Source organism: Conger conger, chromosome 6 (assembly GCF_963514075.1).
Source record: "Conger conger chromosome 6, fConCon1.1, whole genome shotgun sequence".
Lineage (NCBI taxonomy): Eukaryota > Metazoa > Chordata > Actinopteri > Anguilliformes > Congridae > Conger > Conger conger.
Window position 1 is genome coordinate 13242370 of NC_083765.1, and position 26698 is coordinate 13269067.

The window sequence follows — 26698 nt, forward strand, 5'->3', positions numbered from 1 at the left end:
GTGAGAGAGTGTGTGTGAGATAGAGAGAGAGAGAAAGTGAGAAAGAGAGTGAGTGTGTGTGAGTGTGTGTATGTGATAGAAAGTGAGAGATTGAGTGTGTAAGTGTGTACGTGAGAGTGTGTGTGTGAGAGAGTGTACGAGAGAGTGTGTATGTGTGAGAGTGTACGAGAGTGTGTGTGTGAGAGTGTACGAGAGTGAGTGTGTGTGTGTGTATGTGATAGAAAGTGAGAGATTGAGTGTGTAAGTGTGTACGTGAGAGTGTGTGTGTGTGTGAGAGTGAGTGTGCGAGAGAGTGTGTGTGAGAGAATGTACGAAACTGTGAGAGAGTGTGTGTGTGTGTGTGTGTGTGTGTGTGTGAGAGTGTACGAGAGTGTAAGGTGGTTGGGCATGTACATAGACACTCTGAGACTGGTTGACCAGCAGGAGGCGCTGTTCTGCTGAACCCGCTGAACCGAGCATCAGTTCCTGTTAATCCATTCGCACTGCTTCATGTTTAACAGTCACACCAACATATCTATATGCTATAAAGACTGCTCCATATGTAGCATTCACACCGTCATGGTGAATCAGTCTGGGCGGTGGGGATCTGAGCATCTCCAGGGAGCACAGCCGTCTGTTTACACCAAGAACAGCACAGCCGTCTATTTACACCAAGAGCAGCACAGCCGTCTGTTTACACCCAGAGCAGCACAGCCGTCTGTTTTACACCCAGAGGAGGCACAGCCACAGCAACCCACAGTCACAGGTCACACACGCCTACAGTGCCCACCTACCCACAATGCCTTTCACTGGCACTAACAGTTCACCTGAGGATCCTACTTTAAAAGCCATGGCAAAATCAGAATATAGCACAAACAGGAACTTAGTCATGAAACAAACACACACACACACACGCACATGCATGCACACAAGCACGCACACACACAAAAAGACACACACACACACATACACAGGCACTGACACAGACAGACACACATTCTGTACACAAGGACACATACACAAAATGCATGAATCCACACACAAATGTACAAACAAGCACAGAGACACACACACACACACACACAAATCTTTCTGATTACACAGGACCCTGCGCTCCGGTGGTCTAGCACTTGTTGGCTAAGAACAGACAGCCTCTTGATCCGGTGACCACCCCAGCCCCCCCCCCCCCCCCCATGGCGCTCCAGGGCTGGCGGCTCCGAGCCGTCAGGATGCGGGGATAATACACTACCTCTCCGCTACCGTCGCCCCACAGTACATTAATTTCATTTAGCACGCGCTAACCGTACAGGATGAATTGATTTCACTTTGTGCGGTTTTGACAGCCATGTTTATTGTGCACTGAAATGCAGTGTGCCGCGCTAGGCTGACAGCATCCATCAGCGCGGGGCAATCTGCTGCCTGTCAGCTCAGATGAAGGCATCCATTACGCCCGGAGCTCAACGCGCGCTCGTTCAGACACGACAGCCACTGTCTGCTCTCCCCGATCGCTCGCTTTAATTTACGAGGCCCCGCATCCCCCCCCCACCCTCCCACACCATTACTCCCCCGGCTGACACTGATTCAGCAATTTATATACTGGCACGCAACATGTAAGAGCAGAGGTGAACATAACACAAACAAAATCACCGCAGCCTTTCAATCAGGCCCAGGTTCAATTTGTTTACAAAATGGATTAAAAAAAAAAAAAGGCCTCGATTCTCATTCAGCCCGGCAGGGCTCATTGGTACAAAAATGAGCATGTATTTACATTTTGGTTTTTGTATTTTCAGGCATTCCTTTTTCCAGTTCTTTAAATCTCTAATTGAAAAATCTAGCCCGCGCCAGTAACAGCCCAATATCCGCACCCTTTTCGACCGGTCTCTCTCCTTAAGTAACGAGGCTGCCCCCCTTTTGTTGTCGGGACTAAATGGATCCAGGCCCCTCCAAGACAATCAATCATGGGAAAAAAAACCCAGGCCGCACGGCGAACCCCATTTTGTGTGATGTGTAAGGGTGGGGAGGGGGAGGGACGGGGCGCAGGCACGGGTGGTCCCTGATGAGGCTCCGCCATCACGATTGGCCTTTAATCAAACCCAGTCCGCCAGCCCCTCCCCCCCCTAAAGAAAATATGCATTTACGCCACGCTCTGCTGTACCGCAATAAAGCCGAAGACAACAATGTGAACGGAAACGCCTAAATTATTTACCAATTACCGTTCCTTTTTAAATGTTTTTTTTTTTCCTCTCCCCACCCATCCAACAGACGCTAGGAAGCGCCTAGTTAGGTGAGCGATTGTGTAAATAAATACTGATGTTTAGCGCTGACACGGGCAGACTCCCCCGGGCACGCATGGCTGTGTGTGTATGGGGGAGTTTAATAGGGTTTATTGTGATGTATGTGGCCCAGCCAGTGTTCAGTGTGATCGAGTGATGCGTGGATCTCTTCTTCACACGTCTCCTGTGACAGTCAGGCAAACAGTGAGGGGGGTTCCCACACTAAGGCAGGCGACAAAGCAAAACACCCAGACTGTAATTATACACTGCTAACTACACTGCCGTAGTTATATTGTTGATATTTTTGCTATTACTAACATGTAAATTTACAGTTTATGTATACAATTGCTTTGGCAATATGAGGCGAATGTGTGGGCTAGTGAAGGGCAATGTGAATGTAAATGTAAGAGAGAGAGAGAGAGTGAGAGGGGTGTGGGGGTTGGGGCGGCCCTACAGACCACCACACCTGTACACTGCAGGTCTGCACTTGCCCAGGTGTCCTGGTTTCATAACAGCCTGAAAACACTCACTTCCGCCAGGCAAGCAGCCGTCACACAAACGCGCCTGCCCCCTCCCAGGGCTCCGGTAACAAGCCTTTACAGAGGTCTGAGAGGCTGACAATGCCTCCACACTGGAGGAGAAGGAACACGTCACCGGACGTAACACAACTTCCAACGCCTTCATGTCACCGCTCAAATTTTTGCCAATTAAAACATTACGAACCGCAAAATGATTTAAGACTTGAAAGCAGCTGATCTGTGCTTTTTTTCCTTTGCGCTTCTCCGCACTGTTACTGAATTTGTGCTGCGCTTGAAGTTCACAGCAGAACCCAACTTGTAAGGTGGCGATTCCACTTGTAAGGTGTCACCACCTGCACGCTATCGCCCGTGCGTTTTTTTGTGCTGCGTGCGTCTCACCTTGCATGCCTCCCAGATTTCAGCGTGCCGTGTTAAATTCCTTGTTGTAGCTCCAGTCATTCAGAGTGCCTGTATGAGTCCTGGTCTACAGTGACACTAGCCTTTGTGTTCTGACAGGAGCCAGGGAAACAAACTCAGTGGTGTCTGGAGCCCCAGAGACACACCAGAGACACACGAGTGTGACCAAAAGACCAGAGAAAAATTACCTACATTTCCCCCCTAAAAATTCAACCTCAATTTTAATTTTTATTTTATTTGTATTTCAAAAGGGGCTTAATTGAAAAAATATTAATTCTGTAAAATGATTCTGAATGACTCTCATAAAACAATAATATATTGTGCTTCCTTAAACAATAATATTTTTCTTATTTTATGGAATGTTCTGTTGTGCCTGTCAGCCTTGGGGTAAAGGACAGAACATTCTCATGGCTTACTGTAGGCTACGGGGACGGAAAAAAACTCAATCATAGTCATTGTTTCATAACAGTGCAGCAAAGTACTTTACCATGCTACGGTAAGACTACTGTAGTTATACAGTAGTTCTGCCCATTTGGACTCCTTGGGCATTAATAGCTGACTAATCAACCCCTCCAATTTTATGTGCATGGCATTGTTGCAAAGCCCACTGGGATTAGCCCATTTCCTGTTCGCCATCTCCCACCACCCCTTTGTGTTCTGTGAGCAACAAGCGCACGAGTGGAACTTATGAACTGCATGAGGAGGGCTGAACAAAGGGGCCATGTTAAAGCCGTTTGCGGCCTTTCTTAATGTTTTTCATCTGAGTTTTAAAAGGCCTAATGACTCTGCGGCAGGCTGATGCATGTGGCTCGTGGCTTTCTGCGAGACGGGGAAAACGCTCCCCAGCTCCCCGCCCCGGCCTCGCGTCCTCCAGGGTCCCCCCTCACAACTTCTGGCAGCTGTTAATTTGGTTGCTGCATGCACTACAAATATTAGTTTAAGCAACCTAAAGCTCTCTGAGAGCTGAAGCGATGACAGGGTAGTCCTACGCCCTTGGGTCGCTCGGAAAACAACAGGCACGGGACGGGACACGGGAACGTTCTGACCAATCCCACACACCAACACTGCCGATGCTCTGAGGCGCTTGGGTAATTTGGAAAGCAAAAGAAATGCTGGTGCCGTGCACACCATACGGTTCGCCTTCAACTGTTAGCAGCCCGCTTATCCAGCCACAATTACAAGCATTGTGCTTTATACACAGACCAAAACTCCCTCAGACTCTTATGAAAGAGAAAGAAAGTCTTTACATCACAAAGATTTGTTACAGTTCTTAACTGCTCATTTAATGTCACCTGGATCATTTCCACTGATTACTCCACAGCAGTTGATGTTATGTTCTGCTTGGGGTTATGTGGAGGATCTTTGTCTCTTTGGTTTATCGGAAACACTTCCAATCTCAATTAAAAACCAGTTACCGACCATGTTTCCAGATATACAAAACGCATTCTGTTCCCGAGAAGTATTTTAATGTGGGCACATTGCTGCACAGGGAGATTTTGAGGACATACCTGTTTATAACTCATCTTTGTTTTGCTGCCGTTGGCGGAGAGTTTAAATAGCAACTGTCTCAGTGAGCTAGGTGTGCCTTCCCTGGTGTCTTTCAGGACTTCCAAGTGACAAAGTACCCACAGTTCCCAACATTACCCCCAAAGTGAGTTCCCATTCCAGGGGCTACACACGTGGAGGATCTGGCTGAGGGAGCTTGACTGCTCTTTTCACGGATCTGTGCTCAAACCAACAGCGATGAACCGAATTCAGACAAAGGCAGCCTCTAAATGTCGACAGTAGTCATTCCAGCTGAAGTGTTTTTGCAGGTTTTTTTCCCACAAATTGTCTAGAAGACAAACGGTAATCTAGCAAGAGTGAGGGTGTCACGTTCTCTCGAGAAATACTTACTGCTCCACCTCAGCGCGATTTAGGCTATTTAAAGACGGGCCCATTCTGTTTCTTTCTGCTCCAGCCCCTGAAGTTCCATGGAAACTGCCGCAAAATATTTATGTCTGGCAAACAGTGGGAAAGAGGGGCGTCCGTGGCCGAGCCACACGAGCTCCAGAGGCATGGAGCGGGAACGCTCCGGGGCCGGCGGGGAGGGATTTACACCTCCCCGCCGGGGGGCTCAAACAGGCCGCGCCGCTAACCGGGCGGGGCCTGGAACACATCCAGCTTTGTCCTGTGACCCCCTCACCTCCCGGCACCTACCTGTGAGAAACCGGGGCGTAACTGCGGCAACGGCGTGACCTCACACCGGTACCGTGCACACCCACACAGCTCCCTTAACCAGACTCACAGAGGCTTCACTAGGTACTCGGTAAAAAATACACAAATGTAAAATAAATGTAACCAAAAAAAACAAATGTAAAACAAAAATCTAATTCTTAATCAAATATGGCCATCCAATAATCTGCTCTAATGGTGACACTCCAATCCATCGCTTGGTCTTTGCTTCACTGAGCAAAAAAACATTCCAGTTAAAACTTCATTCGGCTGAGGCCAGGCACAGAGAAATCTGGGCTGCTTACAGAAGCTTTACTGCTTTAACAGTGAATTTCAATATCACTATAAAATCTAAATATAATTTAAAAATAATGCCAAAGTAATGCTCAAGTCACCGGGGAATATGCGTGAACATTATCACACACAAAAACCAGTGACTGATATGAATATGATAGAATAGAATATAATAGAACAGATTTTTAGTGACTTTGGGAACATGGGTGATCGGGAAATGAAATGACATTCATTCTTTGGGAGGAAAGGTTCGAGGAAAGAGAAGAAAGAGAAGGAGTCGGAGGAATGAAATGTGAGATGGTCTTACCGTCCATGTCTTCAGGCCGGGTGAGGTCGATGACCCGGTGACCCATCTTGCCATCCTCACCCAGCTTCCCCAGGTGGTGCCCCAGGCTCTCGAAGTGCGCCCTCTCCTGTGGGAGGGGGGAATAACAGCAGTTAGTAATCCAATTTGCAACAAAACAATTTGCTGAATGCAGTCGACGCAACCGATTTCCATATTTCTCTTTTAATATGAAATACTTAACTTCGAGAACTCCATAAATAACTGAATAATTTGATGAATCATGTTTAATAATCTAAAGTGGGCAGCAAGTTCTGCTAAATGGCAAGCCACCCGTGTTGATCCCTGTGAGGTGTATCATCCCTTCAATCTGCAGGGGGAGATACTTCACTTCTACAGATAACCTGGGGGGTGGTGGAGGGACCTTAGTGAGGAGGAGCCCGTGGGCTCCTCTCGCACGCGCTCAGACTGTGTAACCCAGCCCGTGGGCTCCTCTCACACGCGCTCAGACCTCCGCGTAACCCAGCCCGTGGGCACCTCTCCCACGCGCTCAGACTGCGTAACCCAGCCCGTGGGCACCTCTCCCACGCGCTCAGACTGCGTAACCCAGCTAGTGGGCACCTCTCGCACGCGCTCAGACTGCGTAACCCAGCCTGTGGGCCCCTCTCACACGCGCTCAGACCTCCGTGTAACCCAGCCCGTGGGCTCCTCTCACACGCGCTCAGACTGCGTAACCCAGCCAGTGGGCACCTCTCGCACGCGCTCAGACTGCGTAACCCAGCCCGTGGGCACCTCTCACACGCGCTCAGACTGCGTAACCCAGCCCGTGGGCTCCTCTCACACGCGCTCAGACTGCGTAACCCAGCCCGTGGGCTCCTCTCACACGCGCTCAGACCTCCGCGTAACCCAGCCCGTGGGCACCTCTCGCACGCGCTCAGACTGCGTAACCCAGCCTGTGGGCACCTCTCCCACGCGCTCAGACTGCGTAACCCAGCCTGTGGGCCCCTCTCGCACGCGCTCAGACTGCGTAACCCAGCCAGTGGGCTCCTCTCACACGCGCTCAGACTGCGTAACCCAGCCTGTGGGCTCCTCTCACACGCGCTCAGACTGCGTAACCCAGCCTGTGGGCCCCTCTCGCACGCGCTCAGACTGCGTAACCCAGCCCGTGGGCTCCTCTCACACGCGCTCAGACTGTGTAACCCAGCCTGTGGGCACCTCTCACACGCGCTCAGACCTCCGCGTAACCCAGCCAGTGGGCACCTCTCCCACGCGCTCAGACCTCCGCGTAATCCCGGCAGCGCGCTCCCCGCCCGGCGGAGCCCAGAGCCCGGTCCTCATCACTTATTCAGGACCCTGCCTCCGTGTTTTCCCCTCCTTTGTCGCGTCGCGTTATGCTCAGATTAAACTTGGCATGGTGTTGCACTTGACGCACAATGAAGCCCTGTCATTCAGCGCGCGGCGACAATATTAAATGTCATGTCCGTGTGCATTTACAGAATAAAATAACAGCTTTCGGGGGGTTGTGAATAGTTGCTGCACATTACACTTAATGTATTATGCAGAAGCGCGGAGCTGACTGCTCCTCTCCCCATTGTTAAATGACCTAGTTCTTGTAGTGAATACACGGGCATTAGCCGTGCGCTGTCTTCTTCTTTTAAAGAGTGAAGTGGGGATGGACACTTTGACTCTGTATGATACAAATAATCTGCCTCTCTCCCTGCCTCTGCTTGCACCGGGCTGGGAAGCACTCAGAGACGGCATGTTGTCCAGATTCAGAGGGGAAGAGCATTTGTTTTACTCCCCGGGTGAGAATTCAATCTCTGCCAAAGGTGCACTTTCTTTTACCCCCACACTCATCCCTCCCGTCTCCTCCTCCTCCTCCTCCTCCTTTTCCCTCACTGTTTTCTGAGGACAGCACTCAGGTGGGGTCCTTACACAATGCTAACAGCTCCCCTGCCAAAAAACAGACACCGACACCACCGTGTGCATTAATCTTTCAGCACACGTTTGTTTGTTGGGTTTTACCCTGTTTTCTCCGGAGGATGATGTTGTACGCACACACACACACACACACACACACATATGAACACAGGCACACACACACATAAAATAAATTTACTAAACCCTTTGTTCAACCACTGTATAATAAGTAAGTTATGCATTTATAATTATTAAGATTTATCATGATTTTTAAGGTTTTTTAATGGGATGGTAAATGGACACATTGCAACTCATCAGATGCAGTCTGTTAATTCATTTTATTTAGGTCATTATTTAAAATATACACTACTGCCCCACCCTCAATGAGGGCTGTCAAAAATAAAAAGAAGTTGAAATCCAGTTTACACATTAAAACATTTCACAGAGCTCTGATTCCCTCTACTTATTTTATTTATACAATAACCATTACTCAAAACGGAGGGGAAACACACACACACACACACACACACAGACACACAGGAAAGTACTTCAATTTAACACCATGCTTGAAGGAACAATAATTATTTATGGCCATCTGAGTGATTCTGATGTACAATTAAGCACTACCTGCTCATGCCGTGTCATTAAGGGCCTGCCTATGCGAATGCGCTTTGCTTATTTAAGTGTTTTCTAATGATGATATACGCGGCGGGCCCACTGGGCGGGCGGCACGGGGAGCGGGTAAGATGGAGTGGACCGCGTTTCCCAGAGCGCCGTGCGATCCAGGCGCCAGGCGCTACACGCCAGCGTATTCATCACACGGCCCAGATTATCGCGCTTAATGAAAGAGCCGCGTGGCCTGGTGACAAATAGACGGATGCGCGACTGCGTTCGGGTGGGTGGCTGTACGTTTTAACCCCTGTCTACCCCCCCCCCCCCTCCCTGCCATGCTCCGCCATCGAGTCACGGTATGTAGGATAACTTTGTAATAAATTAGCCCCCCACTCCACCCTGTGTGATGTGGAGGCTGACCCCCATCAATCAAGCCCCTTTTTATAAAGTCATGATGGTTAAGCGTAGTGTTGGAGAGAGGAGAGCACAATCACAGCACAATCGTGTAGCTGATGACACGGGTAACGTTTCAACAAAGCGCAGAAAGGGACTGAGCCCTGAGCACAGCAATCAGTCCTCAGTCATCAACAAATATGACAGAAATAAATAAGAAATAAATAATGCAGCTATAGATAAAATTTCATTTTTCCAGGCACTCCTAATTCACTTTTTTAAATTTGTTTTTAGCAAAGCATGGTCTGTAATGCATTCAGATTTGTGTAAAAAGGAACAGGGAGAAAAAGAAATACGAATCCTTTAGTTATCAAAGTTTTGTCTGGTAATGATAGATTAAACTAACATAGCTCATCCTAACAGTCCGGCACAATGAATTTCCATTAAATTTTATATACTATGTTTTATATACTTATTGGTTATAACCTGTATAATTTATGTCTGAGCATCGGAATTGCGCGTAAAATTATGGAAGTCATTTATATGCATAACGTCCGAGGCTTTTTTGGAAGGCTTGAAAATTGTCCGTGAACAAATGTTACTTCTCTAGCCCTTGCATGGAGTGCAGTGATAAATTAATGACATTTTTATTATTTTATGGTGTCATTAAATTTTTACTGATCACTCTGCGCCTGAAGAGCAGAGAGGACAAGCAGCCCAGGGAGACGGCGCCCATCCTGAAGGGTGCAGGGGTACGCTTTTAGTAAATAGCAGCTCATATAAAGCATTTTATATTTCATACAGGCATTACAAAGGGAGAGACAACGCTGCGGGGACTAAGAGAAAGAGAGGTATGAGTGATATTATTATTAGCATTATCATTATTATTATTACTATTATTACTATTACTACTATTATTACTATTATTATCATCATTTATTTTTATTTCAATTTCATTTAACTTTTCATTCATTTAAATTGATTAATTTCATTTCATTATTGTGAACTTTCTTTCAACTGTCTATCGATATTCTATTACCGGAATATTACCGGAATATTATATTATAATACTCTATTATGTTACATGGTAAAATATTTCATGGCAGTTAGGCGTTTAAAATTGAAAGAGAAATTGAGAGAGAGGAGGAAAACTTGGGAGAAACAGACAGAGAAGGAGCGAGAGAGAGAGACAGAGAGAGAGGGGTGAGGGAGAGAGGGAGAGAGAGATAGAGACAGAGAGAAAATGAGAGAGAGAGTAAGAGAGAGGGAGAGAGAGGGAGAGAGAGAGACAGAGGGAGCGAGAGAGAGGGAGAGAGGGGGAAGGGGTGAGGGAGAAAAAGCATGAGAAGGACAGACAATACAGGCGATGTAATCCTACACCAGGCAGGCCTCCCATCCTGATTAGCCCGGGCCTGCTCCCCAAATGAGTTCAGCATGCCGCCCTCCATCCGCAGTCTAAAATTATAGCACCGCGCGCTACGCCCAAGCGGAAAAAGCGCCCGCAATAATCCCATCCACTCTCCTCCGCTCCCCTCTTTTTTCTTTTCCTTTCTTCCCTGGTTTTTTTGTGTCTCCGATTCGGTTACGGCGCGTTTTGTTGGACGCAGAATGGTTGCCGGGTGAAGTAATGCCATGGAGGCCAATGGCAGCGCGTTTGGAATTTATGAACTTTTTTTCATGTGGAGCCAGGGAGCGCCGACGTCAGCGATTTAACCGAGGCTTTAATCAGAGCGGCCACAGACCGTGCGCCTCGGGACGGCGCTCAGCCCACAGGACATATTTTGGGGCAGTGCGGTGGTGTGGGGGGGGCGGGGTGGGCTGCTCTTTGCATTGTGTTACCGGCGGTAACCCAAAAATGTCCCTCTCCTTCATAAATAGCGCCTAAATCTGAGTTAGACCACTGTCAGTCGCTGATAAGTAGCATTAATGTGCTCTCGGAAAACTTACAATCTTTTTTCAGGGAGGAAGCATCTGACCCGCCTGTCTGTGTTGGGCTACTTAGATAACTGCTTTCAGTAGCGGAGGGAAAAAAAGCAATTTCTACGCCAGACAAATTGAGTGAGGTGGATGGAGGTGAGCGGGAAAGGCAGATACCCGCGCAGGCGAAGGCCAGGTTCATGGAAGGACTGCTCCGCGCACATTTTTAAAAAGGTAAAGAAAGGAGGCGGAATGGCGCACACCGTGGCTCTGCGCGCTGTGGCTACTCTGCGTAGCGTAGCGGAGCGCTAACGGCGGGGGAAAGGAGAGCCGCTGTGGACGCTACGCAGCGCTGGCGGACCGCGGCCGAAAAGCCCAACCCGGAGCGAACAGCACCCGGCTCGGCAAGGTCATGTGGGTGGGGGGGGGTGGAGATTTGGCAAACTTGAGGTCCTCCTGCTGGGTCTGCGCCCCACCAAATATAGATAGTGACAGCACCTCTCAGCTCAACGTGTCACATCCCCCATCTGCTTCTAATCCCAGCTGTAACCGACAGCCACGTTATTTATAATTCCCCATCTCCCCAGCACTGGGGCGTTTTAGCCCCTAAGCACATCCAGTTGTGCGGTAAGCCCCAAACGTTCTTTCATGCGGTCTCCAGCTCCTTATTCAAAAAACAGCCTCCATTTGTGCACAAAGGCAACGAGGGAAGGGAGCAGACGCACAGTAGTCGGTTGTGGGGTGAAAGTCCGGCCTGAGCGGGTACTGTGCTGTGTGCTAAGAGTCTGGGACACTGCCCGGCACACACACCTACAGTAGCTGTGGCACCAGCCCGGCGTTCCGGCTCTCTGGCTCAGACTGGAGCCTGTTTCTAGCATCTTACTTCAATCAGGCACTGAAAACCAACTGCAGACACGACGTACGCCCAGTCTGGGCACGCAGCCAACACGGGAGCGATTTGGATTTTTGCTTCTAATGACCTTATCGTCACATATTAACGGGGCTAAAACATGTTACATGCAGCGTCTCGTCCCGTCCCTGTGATAGTCATTCGGGAGGAACCGTACAAAATCCAATTCCCACAGAAGAGGGCCGCTTCTCCTCTCATTTGTAAACCATCCATTTTGCTTTTACGGCGGTGTTTCCAGATCCACCAGAGCCACATTTGTCTTTATCCCACGCCGCTGTATGGAGATCGTTATGTCCTGCTTAACCGAACGATCCAGATCTAAAGCGCTGTTTGACCGAGTTCTTCGGGTAGGGCCCAGCCCACCTCCGCCGCAGGTCGCCATGACGATAAATCACAAAGAGAACACAATCGACGCCGCCCATCAGGCACAGCTGACCTGACAGAGACACAGGCCTTCATTTGGCATATTTCTGGAAGTTTCTGTCCTGTTTCCGCCACGTATCAATGCACCATTGTGACTGCCCTCTTTCTTCCTTGGATTCCCTGGCTCTCTGTGTGACTGAGCAGGCCTGCAGCCTGGGGCTGAGGGAAACTTCACTGGCTGCAGTGGAGCTGTGGGATTTTAGGCCCGAGTCAAAGGAAGTATCACACGCACGCCCAGCCTCTCCACAGAGCAGAGATGCGGCCTGACATTGTTACATCTCTTTATCACGCTCTCTCTCTCTCTCTCTCTCTCTTTGTCTCACTCTCACACACACACTCTCTCTATTGCACACACATACACACACACACGCACACACACACACACATTTGCACATGCATACACAGACAGCTGAAGCTATTTATAGCTCTTTGGCAGGCAAGAACAATTGGAAAAAGCATTGATGTTCGCAGGCCTCAAGTTGTCACTGGACATGGGGGAGCGCTGTTCCTCTTGAAATGCAATACAGAGTTGTGTTGTGTATGTCAATGACCACTAGCAATGCAATGCTGTTCCGCATTGAGAACTGCTGCTTATTGACTCTTTTAATTAATGATATAACACTATAGTAATTCAAATCGAGTTATGGCTATTTTTAAAGCCGTTTCTCTCGAGAGAAAAAAGTCACCCATGAATGAAAGAATTAAATTAATCTGTAATGCCAGGCAAAAGATGTGAGTCAATACACATCGCCTGCTAACAGCCACTTTCTGTGCTTGCATGATGTTATTAGCAGACCCAATGGTTGTCTCATTAAAGAGACTGTTCACCACACAGCTGGAGTGTATTCAAAAGCTAAAGCACTACAGATCCATGGGATGCTATGGGTTGATGGGAGTTGGAGTCTAACACAACATCGACTTATAGGCAACTGAATATAATGACCGAACGAAATGGCCCCACCCTTTATGGCTGAAATAAATAAAAACAGAATGTATGAAGGTGTTACCAGTATGCCGTATGTATGTTTTTTTTATATGCAGTGTATGTACAGGATGAAGCCACAGACCAGACAAGGTTCCAGGCTGAAAAGGGCCTAAACTCTATGGCAGCATTAAACGTATTAAACAATGTGGTGTGGTGCGTTCGCTAGGTTAACACCCTGACCCCTGCTCCTCTTTCTGATTCCAGCGTGGCAGCAGAGGAATACATCTTACTTTATACTTTTAACACTCTGATCAATTAAACAGAAGAGTTTGCCCAAGTGCGAGGGGGAATTTCAAATTACGAAAAATGTACCGTATGCCGTTCTGACCGTGTGCAGTTATGGCCTTTGCTTTGCTCCCAGTTCTGCTCTGTCAGGCTGGGCTTATAGTGGGCCTATTGTGAAACACGTGCATTTTGGACATGTCTGTGAGGTCATTAAAAGAGGACTCAGTAGGGTATTGTAGTTCTTAGAGCAGGAGTTAGACTTCAGGGATATCTGGGGGTCCTCAGGATCAGGGTCCAAGATATAGTTTAAAGAATATTTCATTGATGCTACCATATTTATACTGTGTTTGGTTTACAGATCCATGGTAACAAATGGAAACAAATAGCTACATGAGTTACAGTACATAGATGTAGTGACATCACTATTTAGACATGCTTGGATATATTAAATAGTCACCATATTGCAGCATTTCATGAGAGTTGTGTAAAGGTATGTCCATTAACCAATACTGAGCCATTAACCATTATTCTGACCACAGGGTGGTCATTTTAGGGGGTCCACAGTATTCTGTATTTTAGCTGGAGCTGTATTTAGTTGGAACCTTTGACCGTAACCATTGTGCGCACCAGTATGGACCCCCGCTGTATAAAAACATTACTGACTGGAAGATGTGTGCAGCTGTTAGCCCCACGAGCTGGCCCCATGTACAGGCATCCCGCCTCGTCGATAAATAATGGAGTAAAATCATTTCTCCGGACAGACAATAATACCTCTGAGATAAATATTTCACATTGGCGGAATTGTGAAGTGGAAAATGCGTTTCTTTTACTTGGAGAGGGGGGCGGGGGGGAGAGGACAAATAGAAAACAAGGAAACATGCTGTAAAGCATGAATATTTTACTCCTTTACCTTACAGACAGGGAAGCTAAATGCAATGCTCATCTCCCCCAAAGAGAGAGAGAGAGAGAGAGAGAGAGAGAGAGAGAGAGAGAGAGAGAGAGAGAGAGAGAGAGAGAGAGAGAAAAACAGAGACAGAGAGAAAGAGGGAGAGAGACAGAGTCAGAGTCAGAGAAAGACAGAGAGACAGAAAGAGAGAGAAAGAGAGAGACAGAGAGAGACAGAGGGAGAGGGAGAGAAAGAGAGACAAAGAGAGAGACAAGGAGAGAAAGAGAGAGACAGAGAGAGACAGAGGGAGAGGGAAAGAAAGAGAGACAAAGAGAGAAAGACAGAGACAGAGAGAGAAAGAGAGACAAAGAGAGACAACGAGAGAAAGCGAGAGACAGAGACAGAGAGAGAAAGAGAGACAGACAGAGAGAGAGACAGAGAGAGAAAGAGAGACAGACAGAGAGAAGGGAGAGAGAGAGAAAGAGAGGGAGAGGGAGAGAGAGAGGGAGAGAGAGAGAGAGAGGGAGAGAGAGAGGCTCAGGCAGACGAGTGAGGCCGGTAGCTGACGCTCCATTGTGCTTCCTGGCCCACACTTTGTATTAAAAGATGAATTGATCCATCTGTAAGCAGCACTTAGCCCCACTCTCGGGCTGGGGTCATACGCCAGGATAAATCAATATTTAATATCCCCACCAACAGCCCCAGTAGATGATTTTAACCTCTCCTTAATCCCATTTATGTTACCTTTCCACAATCTTCATGTAAGCTTTCACAGTGATAAACTTCCAAACAGCCGACAGGGAGGGGGGTGGCGGGGGACGGGCTGTTAGGGAACGCAGAGTATTTATGTCAGGTGAGCCTGTTCTCTGAAATATTAATATTCTGAAACTGACCGAAGTGAAAGCTTTTATCCGGAGCGTTGGAAACGCGGCCCCGCTGCCGGAACGTGCCGCGGCCTGCTGCGTGCCTGCCACTAGCTCTCCCGGTGCAGAGATAAGCCTTTTCACACGCCGGCGGAGAGTCCCGTCACGCTCTCCCGCGGGCAGCGGGCAGTGCGCCGGGGCCGTATCTGCGCTCGCTGAGCTTGTCTTTGGGAAGACGAAGGCAAATACTGGCTCTGAATTCTGAGTGAACGATAAGGGTGGATGTTGATCCAGGCCACCTCCCAGGTACCCTCGCTGCCCTCCAGTACAGTGTGGGAAAAGCAGCTTCTACAGCTCCGCTGGCTTTAACAGCCACGGTCCGCTGGGTACTTATAATGCCCATACTCAGCTGGGGACGGACTCCACACACTGGCCGATGCTGTGGCTAAGCTCTGACGTTTGGTGTTGAAGTTGCGCAGTTCCAGACACGCTTTACTGTACAGGGGCCGTGGAGGGCTGGGGGCGGGACTTTGCTGTGTTTCAGTGGTTAATCTGAGGGAGGAGTGCCCAAATCCACTGGGCTCAGATCAGTGTTTTATCTTAATAATGATTATGTGCATACGTCCGAGGCACATGCACACCGGATGCCCCCAGCTGGGGCAGCAAATTCTGCCCCCTCATCTGGGAGGGGGGCCAGAGGGAAGGGGCGCAGTGTCTGTCTGGCTTTGAAAAAGGAGCTGGCGCACCAGGCCTCCTGTGGCAGCATGGTAACCCAAACATGCCACTCATGCTTCCAGACTGACGGGGCCCCTAATTATTATTTGTTGTCTGTTCGGTGGGCCCTGTCAACAGCATCATCTCACACCCCCATCCTGACTGCCCAGAACACCCCCTCAAGGCCTGACCTTCTCAGTCTCAGCCATGGTTATACCCATGCACGCGCGCGCACACACACACACAAACATACTCACACACACACACGCGCCCACACACGCATGCGCACACACACACACACACGCGCACACACACACGCATACACACACACATGCGCACACACACACGCATGCACGTACACACACACACACACTTGCACACACACACACATGCACGCACACACAGACACATACAAACAAACATGGACACACACACATTGACAGACAAACTACGCTCTGAACCCAAGATTACGACAGAAGTATCTCTCCAGTTAAAAATGTAAAAATGTTAGCTCAAAAAAAGAAATCACATCAAAGTCCAAAAAATGTAAAAACTGAATGGATAAATGTGAGGTCAAATGTAAGGGTGGTGTACAATCAGCTGGGTTTGGCAGTCTACTCTATTCTACTTCTATTTCTGCTTTTGAGACATACTTGTGTTATCAACACTACTGTTCATACTCTGAACAAAACTGGAACCAAGGAAAAAAGATAAGGAAACAAGGTAAAAATATCGACCAACGAGAAGAATTAAAAAGTAGCATTTTACAGGAAATATTCTTTTACATTTTTCCAAAGGAGTGTTTTAGAGCAACAAACCAAATTTACCACTACACTTATCTTAGCCAGAGTCAATACAGAATAAATACACAGAACAGCCTCAGTGAATTCCAATGCCATGTTTTGAAATCAGTAATAGCACTAATACTCAAGTCAAAAAGGGAAATGAAAATAGATGTTCAGAGACTTTTTTATATATATGTACATTGACCTAGTTGTGGTTGTTGGTTGAAAGTATCAGGTGATGAAATATTAATGGATCTTTGCTCCAAGTTCCTGCCTTTCCTTCACAGCCAACTGGCAATATGGCATCAATCACTTGGAGAAGGGTGATTTTTTTTTCATTCCTTGATTGACTCATCGATTGAAGATATTTTTAAAGGGTATCCCAGGGAGTGCAGGCGCTCTTGGTACAAAGCAGGGCCCTGTCCCACACCGGGGCAAGGGGAGGCGCAGGGCGAGGAGCAGGGAGGCACAGGGCAGCTTTAATTGGGCAGAGACATCACAGTTCACTAGCGCAGGGCAGCGAAGGGCCCACACACACACACACAAACATACACATGCACACACAAACACACACACACACATTCACACAAACATACACACATTCACACACAAACACACATACACACACACAGACACGTATGCACGCATGCACACACACACATTCACACATGCAGGAACGGCTGCACACCAACACCAATTCCGATATATATATATATATGGACAGACGCAAACACAAAATCTCACACATACACTCACACACACTTTTTCCCGCATATCCCAGCCCAGCATACTGTATAATGTTTCTCGGCTGTACGAGCATTCAAAAGAGTCATTGTGGAAGAGCAGAAGGGAGAGAGAGGCCAGTCCTCACTTTGCTGCACTAACAGGAAAAATAACACATTCTCAACAACAGAGAGCAGAGGGCTGTGAGAAGCTGATGTGTTTGTTGCTTCCGTGACAGCACGTGGTGTGGTGAGACTGTCATCAACAGGGTGTGTGTGTGTGTATGTGTGTGTGTGTGTGCTGTTTCAGGGAGGGGCGCATGAATACTGTGTGAGTATAGTGCCAGAACAGTAATATGAACACAAAAATTATGTTAAGAGCAGGCCATTCAGCTTGACATTTCTGCGTAAGTGTGTGTGGATGTGTAAGAGTATCTGTGTGTAAGACAGGAGCCCCCTGCAGGTATGAGAGACAGGGAGGCAGAGTTTGTGAAGGTTTATGTGCCACTTGACAGGGGAGAGGAGTGAAAGCTTTAAATCATGTGATCCATGGTGTGGCACTCACCTTGTTGCTTATGCATGTATTATGCACCTACTCAGGGCTGGTGCGTGGTCTGTGTGTGGTGTGTATGTGGCCTGTAGTGTGTAGTGTGTGGTGTGTATGTGGCCTGTAGTGTGTAGTGTGTAGTCTGTAGTGTGTGGTGTGTATGTGGCCTGTAGCGTGTAGTGTGTAGTGTGTATGCGGCCTGTAGCGTGTAGTGTGTTATGTATGTGGCGTGTATGCAGCCTGTAGTGTGTAGTGTGTGGTGTATATGCAGCCTGTAGTGTGTAGTGTGTTATGTATGTGGCATGTATGCAGCCTGTAGTGTGTAGTGTGTTATGTGTGTGGCATGTATGCAGCCTGTAGTGTGTAGTGTGTTATGTGTGTGGCATGTATGCAGCCTGTAGTGTGTAGTGTGTTATGTGTGTGGCATGTATGCAGCCTGTAGTGTGTAGTGTGTTATGTGTGTGGCATGTATGCAGCCTGTAGCGTGTAGTGTGTTATGTGTGTGGCATGTATGCAGCCTGTAGTGTGTAGTGTGTTATGTGTGTGGCATGTATGCAGCCTGTAGCGTGTAGTGTGTTATGTGTGTGGCATGTATGCAGCCTGTAGCGTGTAGTGTGTTATGCGTGTGGCGTGTATGCAGCCTGTAGCGTGTAGTGTGTTATGTGTGTGGTGTGGATGCAGCCTGTAGTGTGTAGTGTGTTATGTGTGTGGTGTGGATGCAGCCTGTAGCGTGTAGTGTGTTATGCGTGTGGCGTGTATGCAGCCTGTAGCGTGTAGTGTGTTATGTGTGTGGTGTGTATGCAGCCTGTAGCGTGTAGTGTGTTGTATGCGTGTGGCGTGTATGCAGCCTGTAGCGTGCAGTGTGTTATGTATGTGGCATGTATGCAGCCTGTAGCGTGTAGTGTGTTATGTGTGTGGTGTGGATGCAGCCTGTAGCGTGTAGTGTGTTGTATGCGTGTGGCGTGTATGCAGCCTGTAGCGTGTAGTGTGTTATGCATGTGGTGTGTATGCAGCCTGTAGCGTGTAGTGTGTTATGTGTGTGGCGTGTATGCAGCCTGTAGTGTGTAGTCTGTTGTATGCGTGTGGCGTGTATGCAGCCTGTAGCGTGTAGTGTGTTATGTGTGTGGTGTGGATGCAGCCTGTAGCGTGCAGTGTGTTATGCGTGTGGCGTGTATGCAGCCTGTAGCGTGTAGTGTGTTATGTGTGTGGTGTGGATGCAGCCTGTAGCGTGTAGTGTGTTGTATGCGTGTGGCGTGTGGCGTGTGGCGCTCACCTTGTCGGCCCTGCAGTTGTTGAGGCCCATGCTGCTGAGAGCAGAGAACTTGGCCTCCATGCCCTGCTGGTGGTGCTGCAGCTGCTCCCTCTGGATCTGCTCCCTCATCTTCCTGGCCTCCTGGATGGCCTTCATCACCGCATCCTGGTCCCCGAACAGCGCCGTGGAGTTCAGGCTGGACAGGATGTCTGCGGGAGGAGATCATGCCACACTTTGTCACCCCATCGGCTAACCACAGTGTTTAATGACAGAGGGTGGGGGGTGTCAACTATAAAGGTTCAACACTATAAAAACTCAAATATAAGTCAGTCTCAACAAGTACTTCAGTCTTACATTTAGACTTAAAATCGTATTACTTTTTTGGTAAATAAGGCAAACATATTATCAATGACTTATTTCAGGATTTTTTCAAAGGGGTATGAACATTTCACTTGTCAAGCAAACAGCAACTTAAAACAAGCTGATATTGTCCCCTTCAGAAATAAAAAGATTTGAAGTCTCATTACAAGACTCATTTGCAGTGAATGTGGTCTTAATTCTGCTCCCTCCACACCCTTCACCAGTATGTATGCACAGTGAGTGTGCTTGTGTGGACAGGAGCCTGTGTGCTTTAGAGAATGAGCAGCAGTCTCAGCCTCGCTCGCCCCTTTCCTAATTAGCCAGTCAGATTGAGACGTGGGGCTGGGTGGTAGCTAAAAACCAGCAAATAAACTGGAGGGAAACGCGGGCATGGTGGCCGGGTTCAAAGCCCCGGTGCGGACGGATGGGAGGAAACAGTGGGGCACGCAGACACATTTAAATTGTTTTAGTGTAATTAGCGGTTTGGGATTGCATTTAATTAAGGGATAACAGCAGCTAAATAAAACGGCTTATGGAGAGACAATAGTACGCGGAAGCTCTTAAAAAATAAATAGCAGTGTTTCTAGTTGCGCACTTTTCAGCTATCAGAGCAGTAAACACAGGGGAGGGCTGACGAAGATTAAACAGAGACATTTGTATCAACAGCCAGTCATTAAGGAGTACACATCTTTCAATTTGTCTTTCACTCAGACAGATAACAAGCACCAGGCAGAGGGAAAACAACACTGTTACGTCCAAATATCGGCAAAATGACAAATCAATAGTTTCTTCATTCCTGTTTTGTTGAACTAAACCTTGAAAATAAACAAACATGTTTGGAGAACAATAAACGTATTAAGAATCACACTATAATACGTAAGCTTTTGTTGGCTTCATGCTGCCAGCTAAATCAGAAATAGCAAGAGGCAGGCTTATTCCACAGCACCACTATCTTCAGCAAGAAAGAAAATTTCAGGAGAAACTAAAGAACTTTGTCAGTTTTTGTTTTTCAGTTGTGGGTAGGTTCATCAGCTGCATTTGTATTCTCGAGTCTTAACTTAGATAAAAAAAGGCTTTTTAGGTAAAGATTATAGTGGGCTGTAATCTCATTTTACTCAGCTGAGTCTGTGGGTGTGAGTATTCATTTGTGCGAGTTTGAAAGTATCTGTGTGTGTGTGTGCATGTGTGTGTGCGTGTGTGTGTGTGTGTGTGTGTGTGTGCATGTGTGTGTGTGCGTGTGTGTGCGTGCGTGCGTGCGTGCGTGCGTGTGTGTGTGGACGCATGTCTTACCCAGAGAGGAACCCCGGCCCAGGGTGGCTCCGATGGGGCTGGGGATGCTGGTCTTGGACAGGCTGTTGGGGCTGGTCTTGTTGCCAGAAAACAGGCTGTGGGTTGGGGACACAGGGGACTTGACTGGCTCGGCCGTCTTGGGCCGGGCGGAGAGGTTCAGGGGCTGTGTCCCTTCATCCTGCAGCCAATGGGGAGACAGAGGGTGAAGTGTATCTGAGCCACTGTCAAGGGGCAAGCCCCTCCCAACTAAGACAATGCTGTCCGTTCATAGCAGAGAGCTCGCTAATTACACAACTCCTCCAAGACCACTGCTACTCATTCATCTACTGGCACAGTGCCACCAGGTATATTCCCACAGTCTCCACACTGCTTTGGCTTGGCTAATTAACACAGACGCTCTCCCTCTCTGTACAGCTTCATCTGCGCTCACCTGCCAAGGATAATTGTTACTGGATGATGGATTTGATGACACATTCATTAAAAAAACACTTTAAGCATGTTATCCATTTGAACATGAAAATAAATGAAGGATTAGTACACTTGTCTGCTCGAAATACTGTCAAATCATTATCTCTGACAATCTAATTTGCACACAAATATCTGTTAAGCTTCAAGGATAATCATCTATTTCCACATTCACTATACACCCTCATATACCACAAAAATGAAATACAGTGTATCATGGTCTGTGAGTCACAGTGTCCCCCATGGTAGAATCCTTGGCACAGACATTATTTACCACAACAGGATAACGTCTCAAACATACTGCTGGATAACAATGGTCACTAGTACACATAAGTCTTTCCACTACAGTGTTTTTAAGTACTGTGTTTAGTTGGATCTGTTTCGATCTGTTTCAAAGTATCTATCCAGCAAAACTCAATAGTGCAGTGATAATTACTGTTTGTCTTTCAGTAAAGCTAAAAGCGGACACACATACCGTAGCTATTGTCGCTGAAAATCCAAGCATCTGCATTTTATTTCCCCCCTCCGTTTAATTGTCTTCAGTCCGTAAAACTGAAAATTATGACCGGATAGTGATTTGTCGAGGAATCCCAAAGTCAATCAAAAGAGTAACGAGTAAAGAAACTAAAAGAGGGCTGTACTAAAATAGTCACAAGAGGACATTCACATCTGAGTTTGACAGCGCCCCTCCCCTAGCAAACGCTGACCAACATGGAACCAATTTAGCGATCACGGAGAGCCGGAGCAGACTATCCCAGGAGGCCGAGGCACTTTGTCTGTCATCAGCAGGCGTGGCTGAGGGGGATCCCAGCAGAGAGCACTACTGTTTAATGACATGATTTCTGGGGCCCCCCCTCTATTGTGATACTCCTTTAAACATTTCCAAATGGAGGCATGTTTCCGATTACCGGCCTGGCCGCATGATCTGTACGCTCAGCGCTCAGGAGTGAGGCGGGGTGGATCGCTGCCACACAGCAGCAAGTGAGAGCGCGAGAGAGCCCCACAGTGGAATGCGGGCCCTTGTTTTTTTCCATTAAAGAAGAAAGGAAAAAGGCCCCAATGATACTCTCACTTTAATCACACGCTCGCACGCCAGACACTCCGGTGCGGCGGCCCGGTTCCATCACCGTCCCCACTTTATAATCGCCCGTTATGCTTTTCTTTTTAAAACCGCTCTCCGAGATCAGCGCTGGAGGCCTGTGAATGTGAAAGCGGACTACTGCTTCTGTAAAATGTCGTGCTTTTATTGTGCGTTCAAAAGGACAATGTCTTTACTGCACCAGTCTTCCTTTGTAAAATTACAAAGATAGACCGTGAAGTAAAGGCCATAGATGTCTGTAAATGTATACAAGTGTGTTTGTGTGATGTGATTTAGTCAGCACCATATGACAAAAGCTCAAAACACACAATAGCAGAAAGTCCATTACTAACTAACAGTAACTAAGGTGTTACCATTACTAACACCTTAACACCTTATAAATGATTTAAAGAATGTGATTACACAGTTAACTCACCTCGCCTGGCTTTATATATTTTATATTAAATATATAAACAAACACCTGCTCTCAGGACCAGGGCTGAAGAGCACATTAAAGATGGATGACCTATCGAGCCTTAATCACAGGGCACCACTGAACACCAAGCAGCACCAGGAGCACACTGGCTGCCTGCACTAGCACAGGTCTGCAGGCTGGTCCAATCAGAGCAGGGGAACAGGACAGGCTAATTAGCACAGCAGGCCGGAATGGGCCAATCAGCACGGGCTAGGCCAGGGAGCGGGAGTGGTGGAGGCATCTGGACGTACCTTGACTTGGATGAGGGGGCTGCAGGGCCGCTTGTCGCCCTTGAGGCCGGTGGGGGAGACGGATCCGGAAGAGTTCAGGGGCTGGGGCAGGGAGGGCATCTTGGCTCCCGGGGAGAGCTGCATGTTGGCTAGCTGTGCGGCGTACAACTGCTGCAGGGAAGAGAGCCACGGAGAATTAGAGACTGAGCCCACTGCTCACAGACTACCACACATCCCCCACACTGCATGACTGTGTTAACAAGCCTTTTAGTCTAATAACTTACGATCTTATTGTTTTGTCTCATGGAAAATATTAGCTTGTTTTAAGTTGCTGCTTGACAGGTGACATTTTCTTACCCCATTGGCAAGTCAAACTGGCTTACCTCATCGTCTTATTTAGCAAAAAAAAGTCAAAGAAACAAGATTTGAAGTCTCAATAGACGAAAGTGCTTGTTGAGATTTACTTATGTTTGGGTTTTTGCCATGCACTCTGGTTATCTATTTTCTTCCTTTGTTCACAATGCCAGTTTGTTCTGGTTTGTTATTTTTCTGATTTCTTGGTTTTGCTGAAGGTATAATATATACCCATTTTTTCCTCCATCATGCCCTTGGTTTAATGCAACATTAAATAAGGCTGTTAAAAGTGGAAAAAGTGGTCTCTCTCCCTCTCCCATTTCCTCTCTCTTTCCCCCATTCCCCTCCCGTGCCTATCTCTCTTTTTCCAGTGTGGAATCAGAGATCTTAACCGTGTATTAAAAGCTAGGAGACAGCAGTGCTCTAACCACACACCGATGCCTCTTGTACAGTAGGGCCGGCTGGGCGTTTTGTTTTATTTTTGCATTCTCTCTCTCTGGAGCATCCGGGAATTTCTGCTCAGCTGAACATAATGCCGGGCTGCTGTTAGATCTAAATTCTCCCCAGTCCCACTGGTTCCGACGCTTCTGCGCTGCAGTAACAAACATAGACTCACCTGCACTTTTCTGTGTACTGGCCAGGCTTTTATACTTTACACCACCACAACCCAGTTAGTGTGCCAAAAGATCTTCTCTGACCATCCCCTTCTCAGAAGAGTACATTTTGTTCAATTATTGAATTAAACGACTAATAAACAAAAACCCAGGTAATTCATTTCCCACAGAAAGAAGGCCATGGTCTTAGCCTATAGCTACCGTTAGACAACACTAAGTCAGATGGCTCCAGGTAAAGCTTCAGAGTCTTATGCTTTGAGGCAGAGGATGGCATCGTGTTACAACAGGCACTTCATCAAACTGTTATCTATTACAGATATCAAACGTGTGACAATCGGCATGATGCTGCTTTTTTTCCACTGGTGCAGGGTGAAACAAAACCTGCTGAGTTCAGGTACTTGCAGTGTAATCCGACGTTAGGCAGAGGGTAGGTAAGCAGTGGGAAAATGCAAAGCAGAATAGACTGGAAGGTAAACGTCTACTGTTCTCAGGGCCCTGCTGGGAATAGGACTAAGAGCTTCTAAATGGTAAATTGACAAACAGGCCAAAAAAAAGAAAAACGCTAAAGCTATTCAGCCTCTCAAGGGGCTTGATGTTCTTTGTGCAAATTTGACTAAATCTAGCAGACAGGTCAGTGCTCTGCCAACCCGTTACAAAATATTATCAATTATATGAGACGAGCCTTGTATACTTTTTACCCTTTACCCTTTCTTCTTTGTAATTGCTCTGAGGGATTTGCTACAGTGCTGGTGTGGCTCTCCCTGTTAATCACACTGCCGGTTTAATTGCTTTCTGAGCTCTGCCTGGTAGCTCTGTGAGCCTTTCACATGCGTTTCTGCAACCTTCCTCTCCTTTCACCCTTTGTTTCACCGAGCACATTTCAAACACAAGGGCCGGTTTATTAAAAAGGCGGTGAAGGGCCGCCGCACACGCACTGCCGCACACCGTGATGCAGACGAGGGGGCGGGTTGGAGACGGACCCGTTTCACATAAACACGCACCCAACTCCACCTCACCTACACCAAAGAACAAATTGGTTCATTATTCTGGGGTAGACCTGGGTCAAATATGTCATTGTTCTGGATTCAAATACTTTTCTGTGCTTGATTGATCTTGCCTGGTGCAATTGAGCCAACCAAGAGGACCAGAAGGCAGAGTTTGCACCTTTTGAAAGTATTTCGTAGGTTCCAATAAAGCTGTGTAGAAGTGTAGGAATGTATTTGAATTGAAAACATTATGTATTTAACCCAGGTCAGGGTTAAATACGGAGAAGAGCTGTGCTAAATGCTTCAAGCCAGCAAGGGAAACCCAGCCCTGATTAGGGCCACAGTGATTGGTTAGAGATGGGTTTAGTCCCCTTCACCAACATCTACTCCTCTACAAAACTTCATAATTTATTTTTCACTCATACTAAACTGCTTATAGTAAATATAGTTAATATTAAAATACTGTATATGGCATTTCTAGGTATTGTAGGAATTTCACAAGAGGAAGTGGGGTGGGGACAGATGCTGGTTACGCTCTAGATGGACACAGAGCCTGACAAATCAGGACAGATTTGCAGTTGACAGAAACTGATTTCCCCCCCAAACTAGAGCTGGTGAGTCTGCCTTTAGTGATCCCTGAATAATGGGCGACAGCTATCAGAAAACAAACAGCTACCAGAACACAGGAAGTAGAGCACAGTGCCAGAATCAGTCAGAGCAGAGGACGCTGGGATTTGCGCTGCAATCAGAGCACGAGAAGTTAAGAGTAACTCTGGAAACAGAGCAAAGTACACTGAAAACCAGAGTCAGGCACACCAGAGTCAGGCACCAGACAGCTTTCGGATGAAAGCCCCAGACAGGAGTGAGGAGTGAGTGAGGACGGCCAATGAGGAGGCCTTGGGTTGTCTCGGGGCCGGACACATGTTCCAGTCCCGGACTGAGGGACATCTGCCCGCCTCTCCTCGACCACTCCGCCCCAGCCCCCACCCCCTCCTCCAGCATCGTGCCGGGCTGCGGTGGCAGAAGGTTCCGGAGGTAATGAGGGTCAGGCTGAAAGTCAATGGGAGCACAGGGACTGAGAGCTGGGCTATGCTGGCTCCTTGCCCCCAGCCTGCACTCCTGTGCCATCCTCAAACTCCGCTTTAATGCCTGCTCTCATCTGCAGATGTGCGTATGTGTGTGTGTGTGTGTGTGTCTGAGTGTGTGTGTGTGTGTGTGTGTGTGTGTACGTGTGTCTGTGCATGTGCCTGTGTGTGTCGGTGGCTTGCATGCGCACAGTTTAGGGTACTGCACGCTGTAAACAAAGGCTAAGAAAATGAAGCCTTGTGTGTGAATGTCTGAATAAAGGAAACTATTAACCAAGAGCTTTCAAACCATGCAGCATGCAGGGTATCTGCCACTGCGTGTGTATGTGTGCGTATGTGAGTGTGTGAGTGTGTGTGTGTGCCCATGTGTGTGAGTGTGTGTGTGCGTGTCTGTGTGTGAGTGTGTGTGTGCATGTCTGTGTGTGAGTGTGTGTGCGTGAGTGTGTGTGTGCGTGTCTGTGTGTGTGTGTGTGTGTCTGTGTGTGAGTGTGTGTGTGCGTGTCTGTGTGTGAGTGTGTGTGTGTGAGTGTGTGTGTGTGTGCATGTGTGTGAGTGTGTGTGTGCGTGTCTGTGTGTGAGTGTGTGTGTGTGCGTGTCTGTGTGTGAGTGTGTGTGTGTGTGCGTGTCTG

General features: G+C 47.7%; 1 protein-coding gene across 12 annotated transcripts in view; it reads right to left on the reverse strand.

The window, feature by feature from the left end:
• sox6 (SRY-box transcription factor 6) overlaps positions 1–26698 on the reverse strand; it is a 185296-nt gene that overhangs the window by 13190 nt on the left and 145408 nt on the right. For 11 of the 12 annotated variants that reach the window (XM_061244563.1, XM_061244560.1, XM_061244556.1 and 8 more), the window contains 4 exons: positions 23052–23201; positions 20783–20960; positions 19154–19341; positions 6003–6108 (listed from right to left, as the gene is read on the reverse strand). In XM_061244563.1, coding sequence (XP_061100547.1) covers positions 6003–6108; positions 19154–19341; positions 20783–20960; positions 23052–23201 — 622 coding nt within the window. The remainder of the gene's footprint in view (positions 1–6002; positions 6109–19153; positions 19342–20782; positions 20961–23051; positions 23202–26698) is intronic. The other variant, XM_061244557.1, reaches the window with a different exon arrangement.